Source organism: Abramis brama (assembly GCF_963993115.1).
Source record: "Abramis brama genome assembly, chromosome: 19".
Taxonomy (NCBI): domain Eukaryota; kingdom Metazoa; phylum Chordata; class Actinopteri; order Cypriniformes; family Leuciscidae; genus Abramis; species Abramis brama.
In genome coordinates, this window is record NC_139981.1 from 35,058,517 (window position 1) to 35,073,686 (window position 15,170).

The 15,170-nt window shown below is 44.3% G+C and overlaps 1 protein-coding gene across 4 annotated transcripts in view; it reads left to right on the top strand.

Annotated features, from left to right (window-relative positions):
• The window catches only part of ccdc88ab (coiled-coil domain containing 88Ab), an 83,348-nt gene that overhangs the window by 31,149 nt on the left and 37,029 nt on the right, over nucleotides 1-15,170 (top strand). For all 4 annotated transcript variants that reach the window (XM_084093731.1, XM_084093732.1, XM_084093730.1 and 1 more), the window contains exons 11-16: nucleotides 1,978-2,124; nucleotides 3,654-3,801; nucleotides 4,819-4,988; nucleotides 10,672-10,809; nucleotides 13,434-14,504; nucleotides 15,015-15,142. In XM_084093731.1, the coding sequence (XP_083949857.1) occupies nucleotides 1,978-2,124; nucleotides 3,654-3,801; nucleotides 4,819-4,988; nucleotides 10,672-10,809; nucleotides 13,434-14,504; nucleotides 15,015-15,142 (1,802 nt within the window). The remainder of the gene's footprint in view (nucleotides 1-1,977; nucleotides 2,125-3,653; nucleotides 3,802-4,818; nucleotides 4,989-10,671; nucleotides 10,810-13,433; nucleotides 14,505-15,014; nucleotides 15,143-15,170) is intronic.

The window sequence follows — 15,170 nt, forward strand, 5'->3', positions numbered from 1 at the left end:
ATTGTATTTCACGAGGGAATGCTGGGGCAGTTATTGATTGTGTGTGTTTCACGAAGGAATGCTGGGAATGCTGTGGCAGTTATTGATTGTGTTTCATGAGGGAATGCTGGGGCAGTTATTGATTGTGTGTGTTTCACGAAGGAATGCTGGGAATGCTGTGGCAGTTATTGATTGTGTTTCATGAGGGAATGCTGGGGCAGTTATTGATTGTGTGTGTTTCACGAAGGAATGCTGGGAATGCTGTGGCAGTTATTGATTGTGTTTCATGAGGGAATGCTGGGAACGCTGGGGCAGTTATTGATTGTGTGTGTTTCACGAGGGAATGCTGGGAACGCTGTGGCAGTTATTGATTGTGTTTCATGAGGGAATGCTGGGAACGCTGTGGCAGTTATTGATTGTGTTTCACGAAGGAATGCTGGGAACGCCGGGGCAGTTATTGATTGTATTTCACGAGGGAATGCTGGGGCAGTTATTGATTGTGTGTGTTTCACGAAGGAATGCTGGGAATGCTGTGGCAGTTATTGATTGTGTTTCATGAGGGAATGCTGGGGCAGTTATTGATTGTGTGTGTTTCACGAAGGAATGCTGGGAATGCTGTGGCAGTTATTGATTGTGTTTCATGAGGGAATGCTGGGAACGCTGGGGCAGTTATTGATTGTATTTCACGAGGGAATGCTGGGGCAGTTATTGATTGTGTGTGTTTCACGAAGGAATGCTGGGAATGCTGTGGCAGTTATTGATTGTGTTTCATGAGGGAATGCTGGGGCAGTTATTGATTGTGTGTGTTTCACGTGGGAATGCTGTGGCAGTTATTGATTGTGTTTCATGAGGGAATGCTGGGAACGCTGTGGCAGTTATTGATTGTGTGTGTTTCACGAAGGAATGCTGGGAATGCTGTGGCAGTTATTGATTGTGTTTCACGAAGGAATGCTGGGAACGCCGGGGCAGTTATTGATTGTGTTTCATGAGGGAATGCTGGGAACGCTGTGGCAGTTATTGATTGTGTTTCATGAGGGAATGCTGGGAACGCTGGGGCAGTTATTGATTGTATTTCACGAGGGAATGCTGGGGCAGTTATTGATTGTGTGTGTTTCACGAAGGAATGCTGGGAATGCTGTGGCAGTTATTGATTGTGTTTCATGAGGGAATGCTGGGGCAGTTATTGATTGTGTGTGTTTCACGAAGGAATGCTGGGAATGCTGTGGCAGTTATTGATTGTGTTTCATGAGGGAATGCTGGGAACGCTGGGGCAGTTATTGATTGTATTTCACGAGGGAATGCTGGGGCAGTTATTGATTGTGTGTGTTTCACGAAGGAATGCTGGGAATGCTGTGGCAGTTATTGATTGTGTTTCATGAGGGAATGCTGGGGCAGTTATTGATTGTGTGTGTTTCACGTGGGAATGCTGTGGCAGTTATTGATTGTGTTTCATGAGGGAATGCTGGGAACGCTGTGGCAGTTATTGATTGTGTGTGTTTCACGAAGGAATGCTGGGAATGCTGTGGCAGTTATTGATTGTGTTTCACGAAGGAATGCTGGGAACGCCGGGGCAGTTATTGATTGTGTTTCATGAGGGAATGCTGGGAACGCTGGGGCAGTTATTGATTGTATTTCACGAGGGAATGCTGGGGCAGTTATTGATTGTGTGTGTTTCACGAAGGAATGCTGGGAATGCTGTGGCAGTTATTGATTGTGTTTCATGAGGGAATGCTGGGGCAGTTATTGATTGTGTGTGTTTCACGAAGGAATGCTGGGAATGCTGTGGCAGTTATTGATTGTGTTTCATGAGGGAATTTTGTGAATGCTGTGGAAGTCATTGGTTGTTTCACGTGGGAATGTCGGGAATGCTGTGGAGTTTATTGATTGTGTTTCACTTGGAAATGCTGGGAATTCTGTGGCGGTTATTGATTGTTTCACGAGGGAATGCTGTGGCAGTTATTGATTGATGGCTGATTTTGATTGTATGTGTTCATGCAGGAATTGAAAGAGGACAATCAGGTTCTGCTGGAGACCAAAAGCATGCTGGAGGATCAGCTGGAGTCATTCAGAGCTCGATCTGATAAACATCATGAGCTGGAGAAGGAAAATCTGCAGCTTAAAAACAAGATCCACGACATGGAGATGGTGAGAGAGCATATAGCGATCAAACGTATATTTAAACCGCACTGTAGAGTGGAGTTCGACCGATGTTGATTTTTTTTTTAATAACTGATATGATTAGGGGTGTGACGGTTAGTATATAACCGTGAGACCGACGGTTATAGTTGAACACCGTCATTAGAACTCTATAACCGCCAAAACCGTGTTATTAAAATATTTTTTACAAACATTTTTTATCATAGAGAATGTTTAAATACTAATTAAAAACAATTGTTAACAGTCTGTGTTATTAATGGTCTACGTCGTTTTCAACTGTATTTGATTCTTTGCCAAGTACCGCCAATCATCTGAGATAAAAATAAAAGCTATGATATAGTGATGTGCCATCATTATGAGATTTATTAAACAAATGAAAAACATTTGCAATAATAAACATTAGCAATGAACATCTGCAATCGGGAGACATGGTTTTTACCACTTAATGAAGTTTTGTTTTGTAAATCGTCAGACATGAGTTTTACCACTTAATGAAGTTTTGCTTTGTGGAAAGCCTTTCTTTAAAGCGAATTTCGTTTTGTACAAATTGTATCTTAATTTTAATAAATGTTTCATCAACCAATTGCATGTATTTAATAAATAAAAAGCAAATATAGGAGACAATATAATAACCTTGACATCGAGGCGCCGCGTTCACTTGCATTGCATTGTGACCTAGAGCGCATCTCATCGTAAATGAATGAAACTCAGCGTAGGCTATGCCTCATACATTAGCATTAAATATCTTTGCTGCATCCTTTCTAGAACAGACAAGGGCTTTCTTGCGGCTCGCATCAGCAGAGCATTGCATCAACCATTAGACCGCAAAACAATCAGCGGATGGCGGGCGGTGCGGCTTTGAAATCTGGTCAAAAAACGTTGGTGCGGATGATGAGTTTTGTGATGCGGTTGCGGATGAACTAATACCCCATCCGCGTATCTCTATTTATAACAACATTGAACACTACACAAATATTAATTTTATTCAAACTAAGTTGTCCTATAACAGACGAACGACGGTTATGTTACGAACCGTCACATTTGACGTCATAACCGTCATCACCAATTCTGAAACCGGGAACACCCCTAGATATGATTATTTGGAAGTTTATGTGCCCGATAAACGATATGCAGAACTGTTAATTGTTTTTGTTTTTTTTGCGCTGAAATGAACACTGTTTTATTTAACACTTTTTTTCAATACTGTAATTTATGTATTTTCACTCCCTCCTTGCAAACCAAACAAAACAACTCTTATTTCTGCCTGAATAAAAGTGCAAAACAAAAAAGTGCACTCTCACTAAATAAAAATAAAAAAGTATATATTCTAAACCGGCTGAATAAAAAAAGCATTGCTACTTAAGTGTAGCTTAGTAATCAGTTACATCTTTCTATTTGTTGCAACAGCAGCAACACGGTTAACAATTGGCAAAATAAATGTTCAAAGTCTGTTTTCAAACGGAGAACATAAATAAATGACAGGACAGTCTATCAACTATGATGGTGTTGTGTTGCAGAAGCGGGACATGGACAGGAAGCGCATGGAGGAGCTGCTGGAGGAGAACCTGACGCTAGAGATGGCTCAGAAACAGAGTATGGACGAGTCTCTGCACCTGGGCTGGGAACTGGAGCAGCTCTCTAAGACCACACCTGAGCTGACTGAAGGTACAACCACACCTGAGCTGACTGAAGGTATAACCACACCTGAGCTGACTGAAGGTACTCAACCACACCTGAGCTGACTGAAGTTACAACCACACCTGTGCTGACTGAAGGTACAACCACACCTGAGCTGACTGAAGGTACACAACCACACCTGAGCTGACTGAAGGTACACAACCACACCTGAGCTGACTGAAGGTACACAACCACACCTGAGCTGACTGAAGGTACAACCACACCTGAGCTGACTGAAGGTACAACCACACCTGAGCTGACTGAAGGTACAACCACACCTGTGCTGACTGAAGGTACAACCACACCTGAGCTGACTGAAGGTACAACCACACCTGAGCTGACTGAAGGTACAACCACACCTGAGCTGACTGAAGGTACAACCACACCTGTGCTGACTGAAGGTACAACCACACCTGAGCTGACTGAAGGTACAACCACACCTGAGCTGACTGAAGGTACAACCACACCTGTGCTGACTGAAGGTACACAACCACACCTGAGCTGACTGAAGGTACAACCACACCTGAGCTGACTGAAGGTACAACCACACCTGAGCTGACTGAAGGTATAACCACACCTGAGCTGACTGAAGGTACTCAACCACACCTGAGCTGACTGAAGGTACAACCACACCTGAGCTGACTGAAGGTACAACCACACCTGAGCTGACTGAAGGTACAACCACACCTGAGCTGACTGAAGGTACAACCACACCTGAGCTGACTGAAGGTACAACCACACCTGTGCTGACTGAAGGTACACAACCACACCTGAGCTGACTGAAGGTACAACCACACCTGAGCTGACTGAAGGTATAACCACACCTGAGCTGACTGAAGGTACTCAACCACACCTGAGCTGACTGAAGGTACAACCACACCTGAGCTGACTGAAGGTACAACCACACCTGAGCTGACTGAAGGTACAACCACACCTGAGCTGACTGAAGGTTCACAACCACACTCAGAGGTGTGTCGTAACTCTCAGAGGTGTGTGTGTTGGCAGTGCCGCAGAAGTCCCTGGGTCACGAGGTGAACGACCTGACGTCCAGTCAGCTGCTGAAGCTGGAGAAGGAGAATCAGATGCTGCAGAAGAGCGTTGAGGAGCTGAAGGCATCGAGCGAGAGCAGCACACGCCTACGCCTGGAGAAAGACAAGCACACACTCATCCAACAGGTCAGAGGTCACAGCAGCACACGCCTACGACTGGAGAAACACAAACACACACTCAGCCAGCAGGTCAGAGGTCATACAGCGAGTAGGGCTGGGCCGATAAACCATCATAATCATAAACCACAAATCATATGGAACTGCGATAAAAGTGATGTCGATAACGATGATGGGCTCTGGACATTTTTACTTTAACAGGATTAATCTAACAGCCAATCACACAGCAGAAATAAACGCGACAACAGCCAGTCAGCGTGCAGCTTTTAACTTGGCCGTCAAAGTACAAAGCCCATTTCCTACTGCACATTGTAAGCTATCAGCAAAGAAAACTTGACACGACGAGGAAAATTGAGTGGAAGTGGCGAAAGTGAAACTAACCTTGAGTTATCATCCAAAGATGACAAATTCGTCGATAAAAAAAGGTAGCATGAATTCATTTATACTCATTTGAACCACGTCACTCGGACCATTTATCCGCTCGGCTCAAAGTTCAATCAGCGTGAGCTCTCTAGAGCAGACGTGTTTACTCACTGAATGGTCGGTCACATGACCACTGAACGATCCGTCACACGAACACTGAACAGCACTGCGATTCAGAGAGAAGCACTTGAATTCAGTGAAGAACACGAATGTGTCTGGGATTTAAACTAGTTTAAAGCCAGATGAAACCGCGCTGACAAACACTGCAATGATAGTCAGAAGGCTTTTCAATCTTCAAGTCACCATCATTTACCATGGATTTACTGTAGTAACACTAAATGTATTTAAGGAGTAGCCTAATGGAATATCATTACAGTATTTTTTGTGATTTTGCATTTATACTGTGTATTTAGGCTACTGTTCCCTTTCGAGGGAACTCGCACTGCGTCAATGATGACACTTTGGGAACGCTCTTATGCTGCGTTCACACCACACTGTCGCGGACGCTTGAACATTTTGAATCCACTCGCGCGTCCAAAGCGAGCGTTTGAAGCGAAGTAGACGCGCGTTCGAGGCTAAATATTTATTGTGGGAGGGGAAAGTGCTAGGCGGTTGCCTGTTTGCAAGATGGCTGATGTTGATCGAGAGAGTCACCGCTCGTATTTGCTCTGGAGAGCAGAACAGCGGTGTAGGGGTCACCATCGCCGTACTTGGGTCCACCAGACCCTCCGGAGGCGTACCCAGTTTCACCACTTGCTCCAGGAGCTGCGCCTGGATGACGGCCGCTTTCAGCGGTGCTTCCGCCTGTCCCGCGCCCAGTTTGAGGACCTGTTGTCCCGCATCGGAGCGAGGAACACCCTCACCCACTTAATCTGTAATTTATTTTTGTTTTGATGATAAATGGAGCCAGCCTCCAAAAGTAATTAACCTGTCCTGTGATTGTTTTCTCACACAACACTGTCCAGACACGAACTATGTGCTTATACACTAAAGTATGTTGGTTGTCTTTACATTAGAACAATAATGTTTCATATAATCTGGATTTAGATATGGAATAAATAGCATTCAATACAAAATGAATATGTCTCTATATATTGAAATCAAGTTTTTATGTGGTAAAAGAGTTGCTTTGTTTTTACTTCACCACGTGACAGCAGCAAGCAGGCTCCTGATTGGTTAACACGGTGCGAACAGACGCCAAAGTTCAGATTTTTCAACTCGGGCGTCAGGCGTGAATTCGCTTCAAACGCGTGAATGCACAAAAAGCACCAAATAAAATCACTCGCGCCAGACGCTCAATTCACCTCTTTCGCGCGAACTGGATGCGCAGCGCTAAACACATCTATCGCGCCACAGGACCTCCATACGCACGTAAGCGCGTCTTTACATTGACTTAACATGGAAATCACTCACTCCAGACGCTCAATTCGCGTCCGGTGTGAATGCAGCATTAGCATAACGCATCTGAAGTATGAATGAAACTAATCCAATCCTGATTGGTGCTGCGTCATGACGTAACGTGTGACGGCATACACAGAAGCTACAAAGGGACGCCGGCACACAACAGAGTTAGCTTCTGCGATGAAGCAAGTGCTCTGTGTCAATTGCCTGTCCTATTTGGTGGTGTTTGTCCTGTAGGAACTTGAATTGTTACCAATAGGCACAGCTGAAAACATGTCTTCCTGCCCACGTTAAACTTCGGGAGGTGACACACGTGTTCGGTGTGTGATACTGTTTGGATGCGAGGCATGCACAGTCGGCTCTTGAGGGTGCTGGCTGTGTTCATTGAGAAATATCTCGAAGCGTACAGCAAAAGAAAATTTTGTGCGATTTTGGGTGTTTCAGCCTAGCACCTATTGCTTTCTTCTCGAGGGAATATCATAAACGGCTCATATCTTGTGTTGCCGAGGCAACGTGTAGATTATGAGACCAGTTAAATGAATAATATCTGGCTTGAGCAGTTAGATATTTTAATTCAGCCTATCATTCAGACTTTTTCACTTGCCTTGTGTTTATGGCTGCATTTAATTCTGAGGTATTAAAAAGGTGGAATAATCATCTGACTAAGCTTGTATGAGGGCTCAATAGTCACCCTCGGCCAGAGCTGTGGAAGCTGTGGAAGCTGTGGGTCTGGCCCCTGAGGGGGCACAGTTGCGAGAGGCTGTCGGAGTGGTCGAGACCATACTCAGCCCTAGAGCTCCCTACACGAGGAAACTGAACGGCCTAAAATGGAATGTTTTCACCGTCTGGTGTCGAGAGCGTGAGGTGGACCCAGTTAACTGCCCAGTGGCTTCAGTGCTGGAGTTCCTCCAGGATCGCTTCTCTGCTGGTCTTACCCCGTCCACACTCAAGGTGTACGTGGCTACCATAGCGGCTTTCCACGCTCCTCTGGGTGATGGGCCCCTGGGGAGATCAGCTGGTCGTACGGTTCCTCCGGGGGGCTTGGAGGATGAGGCCAGAGTTCCCACATGGACCCCTGGCAGTGGTTCTCGAAGGGCTGGTCGAGGCCCCCTTCAAACCTCTGGAGTCGGCTGAGGCCAAGAACCTTTCCCTCAGGGTAGCTTTTTTATTATCCATTACTTCTCTGAGGAGAGTAGGAGATATTCAGGCCCTCTCTATATCTCACGGGTGCCCGGAGTTTGCTCCAGGCGACATTAAGGCCATCTTGCATCCCAGGCCGGGCTATGTGCCTAAAGTGCCTCTGATGTGGCACGGCCTACGGTTCTGCAGGCATTTCATCCTCCACCTCACGTGACGGCGGGTGAAGAAAGACTTCATTGGCTCTGCCCTGTCAGAGCTCTCAAGATTTCTTGTCCAGAGGTCCTCTTCATGGCGGAAGTCAGACCAGTTGCTGGTGTGTTTCGGGTCGCCCAGGAAGGGGCTTCCCGTATCCAAACAGACCATCAGTAACTGGGTCGTTCAGGCTATCTCTCTGGCCTATCAGGTGCGCAGCTTGCCTTCACCTTTGGCTGTGAGGGCTCATTCAACCAGAGGCATGGCGTCCTCTAGAGCCCTCCTCTTAGGGCCCCGACCCAGGAAGTGTGTGATGCAGCTGGATGGGCCACTCCTCACACTTTCATCAGATTCTGTAGCCATGGACAGTCCTTCTACGCCAGGCACTCTAGCGCTCTCGTCCCACGTGTGCCTGTGCGCAGCTTCACACTGGGACAGCCAGGGCTCGCTGTAGCATAGTGGATACTCGTTCCCCAAAGTGTTGTATCGAGGCAGTGCGAGTTCCCTCGAAAGGGGACGTCTCAGGTTAGGAACGTCGGGAACGTCGACTACAACCCTTGTTTATCATGATAATTATCGATATCGAGTGATATGAACATTTTTATCATGATAATTTTTTTGCCACATCGCCCAGCCCTACCGCCGAGTCTCAACACAGTTCTCAGTAATACTTCCTAAGACCTGTTTGCATTCATAAGGTTCATTCTTGAGTTCATTTTATCCATGAGGATTTATGAAAAGTGTCTGTATATAATAAAAAAATAAGTGCGATCAGTGAAATGTAATTACAGAATAAGACCAGGAGTAGTAAAAAAAGTCATGTTGGCTTCAGAGGTGAAGCCCTGTTCACACCATAAATCAGGGGTGGGCAAACTTTTTTCAAGGGCTCAAGGGCCACACTGGGTTTTAAAATTTGACAGAGGGCTGGCCCAGTAGCAGATTATGAAACACGATCTCATGAAAGTGCGTATCTATACCACGAATTTAATTTCTCGTGCCATTTATACGCCAAAAATATTTTTTGTGTGCATATGCTACGTACTGTAAACCCCTTGGTTAGGATTAGGGGTGCAGAGTGCGTACCTATTACACGCCATAAAGTGCGTATCATATGCACACGAAAACTGCATATCATAAGCACTACAAATACAATTCTTGGTATTCGCACTTTCATGAGATCGGGCTGAGCAAACACATTCACGTTGTGGCAACGTCTGCGTGAAATTCAACAACTGAGAGACAACATTCTGACAATACATATTTATTATCTAAATATCCCCCATTTAGCATGTTATGTTTTGAGGTTCATTTTTAATTAGTCAGATGTTAGATAATTCAACTTTATTAAAACTGCATATGGCAATCAATTTGCACTTCCAAAAGTCATACATTTGTGGAAAAAACCCCTGAAATAAACGAATATACAAATTTATTTTAAGAATAATAAAATAAAACAAAAAGAAAAGGCAGATCAGACCATTTAATGAACAAAACCGGGTTCTGTATATGGCAGACAGGGGAGCGTAGTCGAAAGCCGGGTGATAAAGGTCGGTAACCGGAATCAGTCAGTCAGGATACATCCACAAATCCAGAGGAGCAAAGAAATAAATAGCAGACAAATCAAAGGAAAAACTAAAGGTGTGCAAGCGGTTACCACACATTTTTTTGTCTGTGAGTTTCCAAAAAAGGAAAAAACATTAACGTGCAACAAGTCTATGCGCTTAAGTCGCTGTCTGTTTGGTTTCCATGGTGACGCGTCATTGCTTGTTACGTGACACACCGCAGCCACAACAGCGCTGCATGAATGATGATCTGCTTTTATGTCATTTTTCCTTTTTTTACATTTGTTAGCTATGGCATGAAATATCTGATATTCCGATTGTCAAATATATGCAACGCAATATATATATATATATAACGCAAAGTATTGCAAGAAAAAGGCAAAATGAAAGCGATCTTAAGACATTTTTTTAAATACTCGACGGGCCGGATTAAACAGCCTAACAGTATGTGGCCCGCGGGCCGTAGTTTGCCCACCCCTGCCATAAATTATAATAACTATAACGATAACTATATTAGTGTCCACAACAGCAGACAATATCATTCTGTTTATTATAAGCGCTGCAGTTTTGTCGTCTGCCGCTTTAAATGCTCGAGCTCTTTAAAGCAGGATGGATTCTGATTGGCTGGCAAAAGTGATTGCAGTGATATTGTTCCCCTGTGGTGTCGTGCTGTGGACTTGCATTTAGAACGATTTTTAAAACTAAGCCTTAATCGTTATCGTCCTTAGTAGATTCTGTTACACAAAGAAAGGGGAGAAGTTTGAACAGAATGGGTTAAAATGTTAACGGACAGCAAGCACCCAGAGCAGGATCATATTCATCAGCGAGTAGTCCCAGTTTAAATCTGATTTGGGTTTAGTTAAGCTGCTTTCAGAGGATTAACCGCTCATATGAGTTTGATTGCTCATTATGAGCGAGTGTGTGTCCATGTGTCAGAGAGTGCTCGTGCTCAGTGTGTGTGTGTGTGTGCACAGCTGGAGCAGCTGCAGACGGAGCTGACCGCAGACAGAGAGAGTTTGCGCAGTGCTGAGAGCCTGAGCTCAGATCTGCTGAAAGAGAAAGCTCAGCTGGAGAAAACACTGGAAACACTCCAGGAGAACTCCGACAGACAGGTAAACTTCACTCACACCGCTCCCAACACATGTTATACTGCCGTGTCATGCTGGATTGACAACGCAATTCATTTTATTCTGAGCTTTTCTTGTCTTTCAGGCAAAATCATTGATTTTTATACAGTAAAAAACAAATGTGACCCTGGACCACAAAACCAGTCTCGAGTTCGCACGGGTATATGTGTGGCAATAGCCAACAATACATTGTATGGGTCAAAATGATAGATTTTTCTTTTATGCCAAAAATCATAAGGATATTAAGAAAAGATCATGTTCCATGAAGATATTTTGTAAATCTCCTACCGTAAATATATAAAACATTATTTTTGTGAGTGGATGCAGCAAAATCGCGAACATTAATGGACAACATTGGACAACAATGAAGATTTTCTAATAGTTGTATCTCGGCCAAATATTGCCCTATCCTAACAAACCATGCATCAATAGAAAGCTTATTTATTCAGCTTTCAGATGATGTATAAATCTCAATTGCAAAAAATTGACCCTTGTTACTGGTTTTGTGGTCCAGGGTCACATATGTGTCTGATGTCACAACTATCAAGTGGCAGAATAAACGTTTAGCATGGTAATGATCATGATAAGTTAATGTATTTGGTCTTGCTGCTGCTGAGACACACACAGATGTGTGAAACACACATGAACCCCTGCACAAACACACAGCACTGCAGTAAATCCCCCAGGGAACTTGTGTTCTGCTGCTCTGAGCCGCAGGTTAGGTGTGACAGCAGTGACCGAACTCCTGTGTACCTGTGTATCCATCATCCTGCTCCAGGAGAGCTGGGACTTATTTAACTGGTCACTGAGTCTGTCTGTGTGTATCTGTGCTGGTTTGACCCATGTGTGCCTGAGCCGTTTGTCTAAAGCTTACCCGTTTAGAAACGTCTGCCAGTAACCAGACCTGATGCCACATAGTAATCTGGGAGAGATTAGTGAACTGCTTACAGCAACACTGAAGCCAGACTATTTAAATGTTAGCGGACTAGGGAGCTTGAAGCTCATTGGCTGAGAGATTACCAGTAGAGCACCTATTGGTTCATGCTGGCAGATTACACATCAGAAACTTTACATAAGAATTTTACATATGGAATTACTCCATACAGCGTTTCAGGCATTAGTGCATTGGTACATTAAGCCATGCATTTACATTTAATTATTTAGCAGATCCTTTTATCCAAAGCGACTTACAAATGAGGAGAGCAATAGAAGCAGTTAAACCAACAAGAGGACAACAATATGAAAGTGCTGTGACCCTTCCCAGTTTGGTCTAACGCAGTATATGTAATTATTATTATTTTTAAAAAAAAATTCATGCTACTTTACTTTTACCTAATTTGATTGTTTTTTCATATTTACAGGGACAATGCACATTAATAAACATTTTTCTCTAATTGTGCCTGTTTAGCTATTACAGCTCATTCTCAACGTTAGTCTCTGGCTGTGTATTTTTTTTTTTTTTTAAGAGCATGCAGAATAATAAGAATAGTCTGCTAGATAACACACATCTCAGGGCTGGATGATAAGGATGGCCCAGAGCCAGTGCTTAATCCTCACTCAAGCTTATAATTTACACATGTCTTGCCAGTTCAAACATTAAAGCTATTTTAAACTATTCAAGCACAAGAAGTGGTGAAAGATATCTTAATTCATTGCTCAAACATAACTTTTATTTTATTTATTTATTTATTTTATTTCTGTGGTGGAGCCTGTAAAAATGTTGTCAGGGCAAGTTAAAATTTCATCCGCTAGCCCACCCGGGCCAGTAGGACAATCCTTAGTAATCCGCAGCCTTTTAACACACTTTAAAACTTTTCTCATGACATTTTTCTACAGAAAAAAAATGCAGTACCTTCAGGGCATGAAGCCAGTGAAATATACCAAGTTTCTTAAAGATATGTTTATGCGATTAGGTAACAATCAACTTGGCATGCCTTAACTGAATCCAACAAGGCTTGTGATCAAAGATTTAGAAGATAAGCAAAAATATAGTTCTTTTTTTTGTATCTCAAGACCAGTTGGTGGCGCTGTGCAGAAACTGGTCTGGTACCCTTAGGTCTTGGTTGTCTTAACACACTCAAGATTTGGTGTAAATTCGTGAAAGTGTTGCGAAGTGTGCCTCACATCCATTTCGACATGCTCTTCATCAAATTCATTCGAAAGTTAGTCGGGTAACACTTTACAGTAAGGTTCACTAGTTAACATGAACTAAGAATGAACAATACTTCTTCAGCATTTATTAATCTTAGTTAATATTAATTTCAACATTTACTAATACATTATTAAAATCAGAGGTTGTATTTGTTAACATTAGTTAATGCACTGTGAACTAACATGAACAAACAATGAACAGCTGTATTTTTATGAACACATTAACAAAGATTAATAAATGCTCTAACAAATGTTTTGTTCATTGTTAGTTCATGTTAGTTAATACACTAACTAATGTTAACTAATGAACCTTGTTGTAAAGTGTTACCAATATTCGAATACATTTTGACTAATCAACTTGAATAACTAAAAGATGATATGATTTGATTTTCCTGAAAATGTCATGAATGTTCTTCAACTGCCCTGTGTTGTTGCTGAACGATCTCTGCCTCTCGCAGGTCAAGGGTCTGGAGCAGGAGAACGAACACCTGAACCAGACCATCTCCTCTCTCAGGCAGCGCTCTCAGGTCAGCGCCGAAGCCCGCGTCAAAGACATCGAGAAGGAGAACCGTGTGCTACACGAGTCAATCAAAGAGACCAGCAGCAAACTCAACAAGATGGAGTTCGAGCGCAAGCAGCTCCGCAAAGAGCTGGAGCACCTCAAAGACACTGGAGAGCGAGCCGAAGAGCTGGAGATGGAGGTGCGTCGCCTGGAGCGAGAGAAGGAGAGTCTGCAGAAGCGTCTGGCGGCTCAGGCCATCACCTGTGAGAAGGTGGAGGTGTTGGAGAAGGAGAACGCAGAGCTGGAGGCCGAGAGCCGGAGACTGAAGAAAGCAGCCGATTCTCTGAGGAACCTGTCCTATCAGCTGGAGGTGCTGGAGAAGGAGAACCGAGAGCTGGACCAGGAGAACCTGGAGCTCAGGCGCATGGTGGAGTCTCTGCGGTCCAGCGGAGCTAAAGCCACACAGCTGGAGCTGGAGAACCGAGAGCTGGAGAACGAGAGGACGCACCTCAGGAAGAGCCTCGAGCTGATGAAGGCGTCGTCCAAGAAGAACGAGCGTCTGGAGGCGAGTAACCAGAGCCTGGACACAGAGAACCAGCGTCTCCAGAAGGGCCTGGAGAGCGGCAGCCGTAAGATCCAGCAGCTCGAGGGAGAACTGCAGGAGCTGGAGCTGGAGAACCACAGTCTGCAGAAGAGCCTGGAGCAGATGAAGATCTCCAGCAAGAGCCTGGAGCAGCTGGCACAGGAGAACGCCTCCCTGGAGGCCGAGAACACACAGCTGGAGAAGGACAAGAAGCAGCTGGAGAAGGAGAACAAGCGGCTCAGGCAACAGGCTGAGATCAAGGACTCCAAGCTGGACGAGGACAACCTGCGCATCTCTCATCTGGAGAAGGAGAACCGTGCGCTCGGCAAGGAGGTCCACACTCTCAAAGACACGTGCAGTCGCACCAAAGACCTGGAGAATGACAACAAGGAACTGGTCAAGCAAGCAACCATTGATAAGAAGACTCTGGTCACTCTGAGACAGGTGAGCATCTCACCCCAGGAGGAACAAACACACATGCCTTGTCCAAATACCCACACTTGCGGTCTTTGCGTTTGACCATTGCATGATGTATTTCCTCTGTTTGTTCAAGTAGGCGTAAAAACAGTTGCAGATGAACAGAATAGGCCTACACACACCATACTCATACTTGCACCAATAAAATGTGCAACACCAAATTATATGTATCTAATTAATTTAAATTACAGTAAAAGGTTTTCCTCAACATCTCGCGATTTCGGGGCACATGAGTTCCCGAACATAATGCATGATGGAATACTCTCCGATAGTGTGGGTTTAGTGTGCATTGAGGGCACTGCACTTTGGCATTTTTAAGACATGGGACAGTCGTGTGCACTTACTTACTGTCGCACGCGCTCTCAAGTGGCCAAGACCACAAGTGTGTGTATTTGGACAAGGCAACAGTTTTAGATACGGTGCATGCTTGATTGTGGATTCCTTGCATGACACTTGTTGTGATGTTTCCTGATGTAGGACCTAGTCAATGAAAAATTAAAGACTCAGCAGATTAACAATGACCTGGAGAAACTGACCCATGAGCTGGAGAAGATCGGTCTCGATAAAGAGGGTCTTCTGGGTGATGAAGAGAGCTCAGATGACAGGTAATATTGCACTGTAGTTCTCAACTTT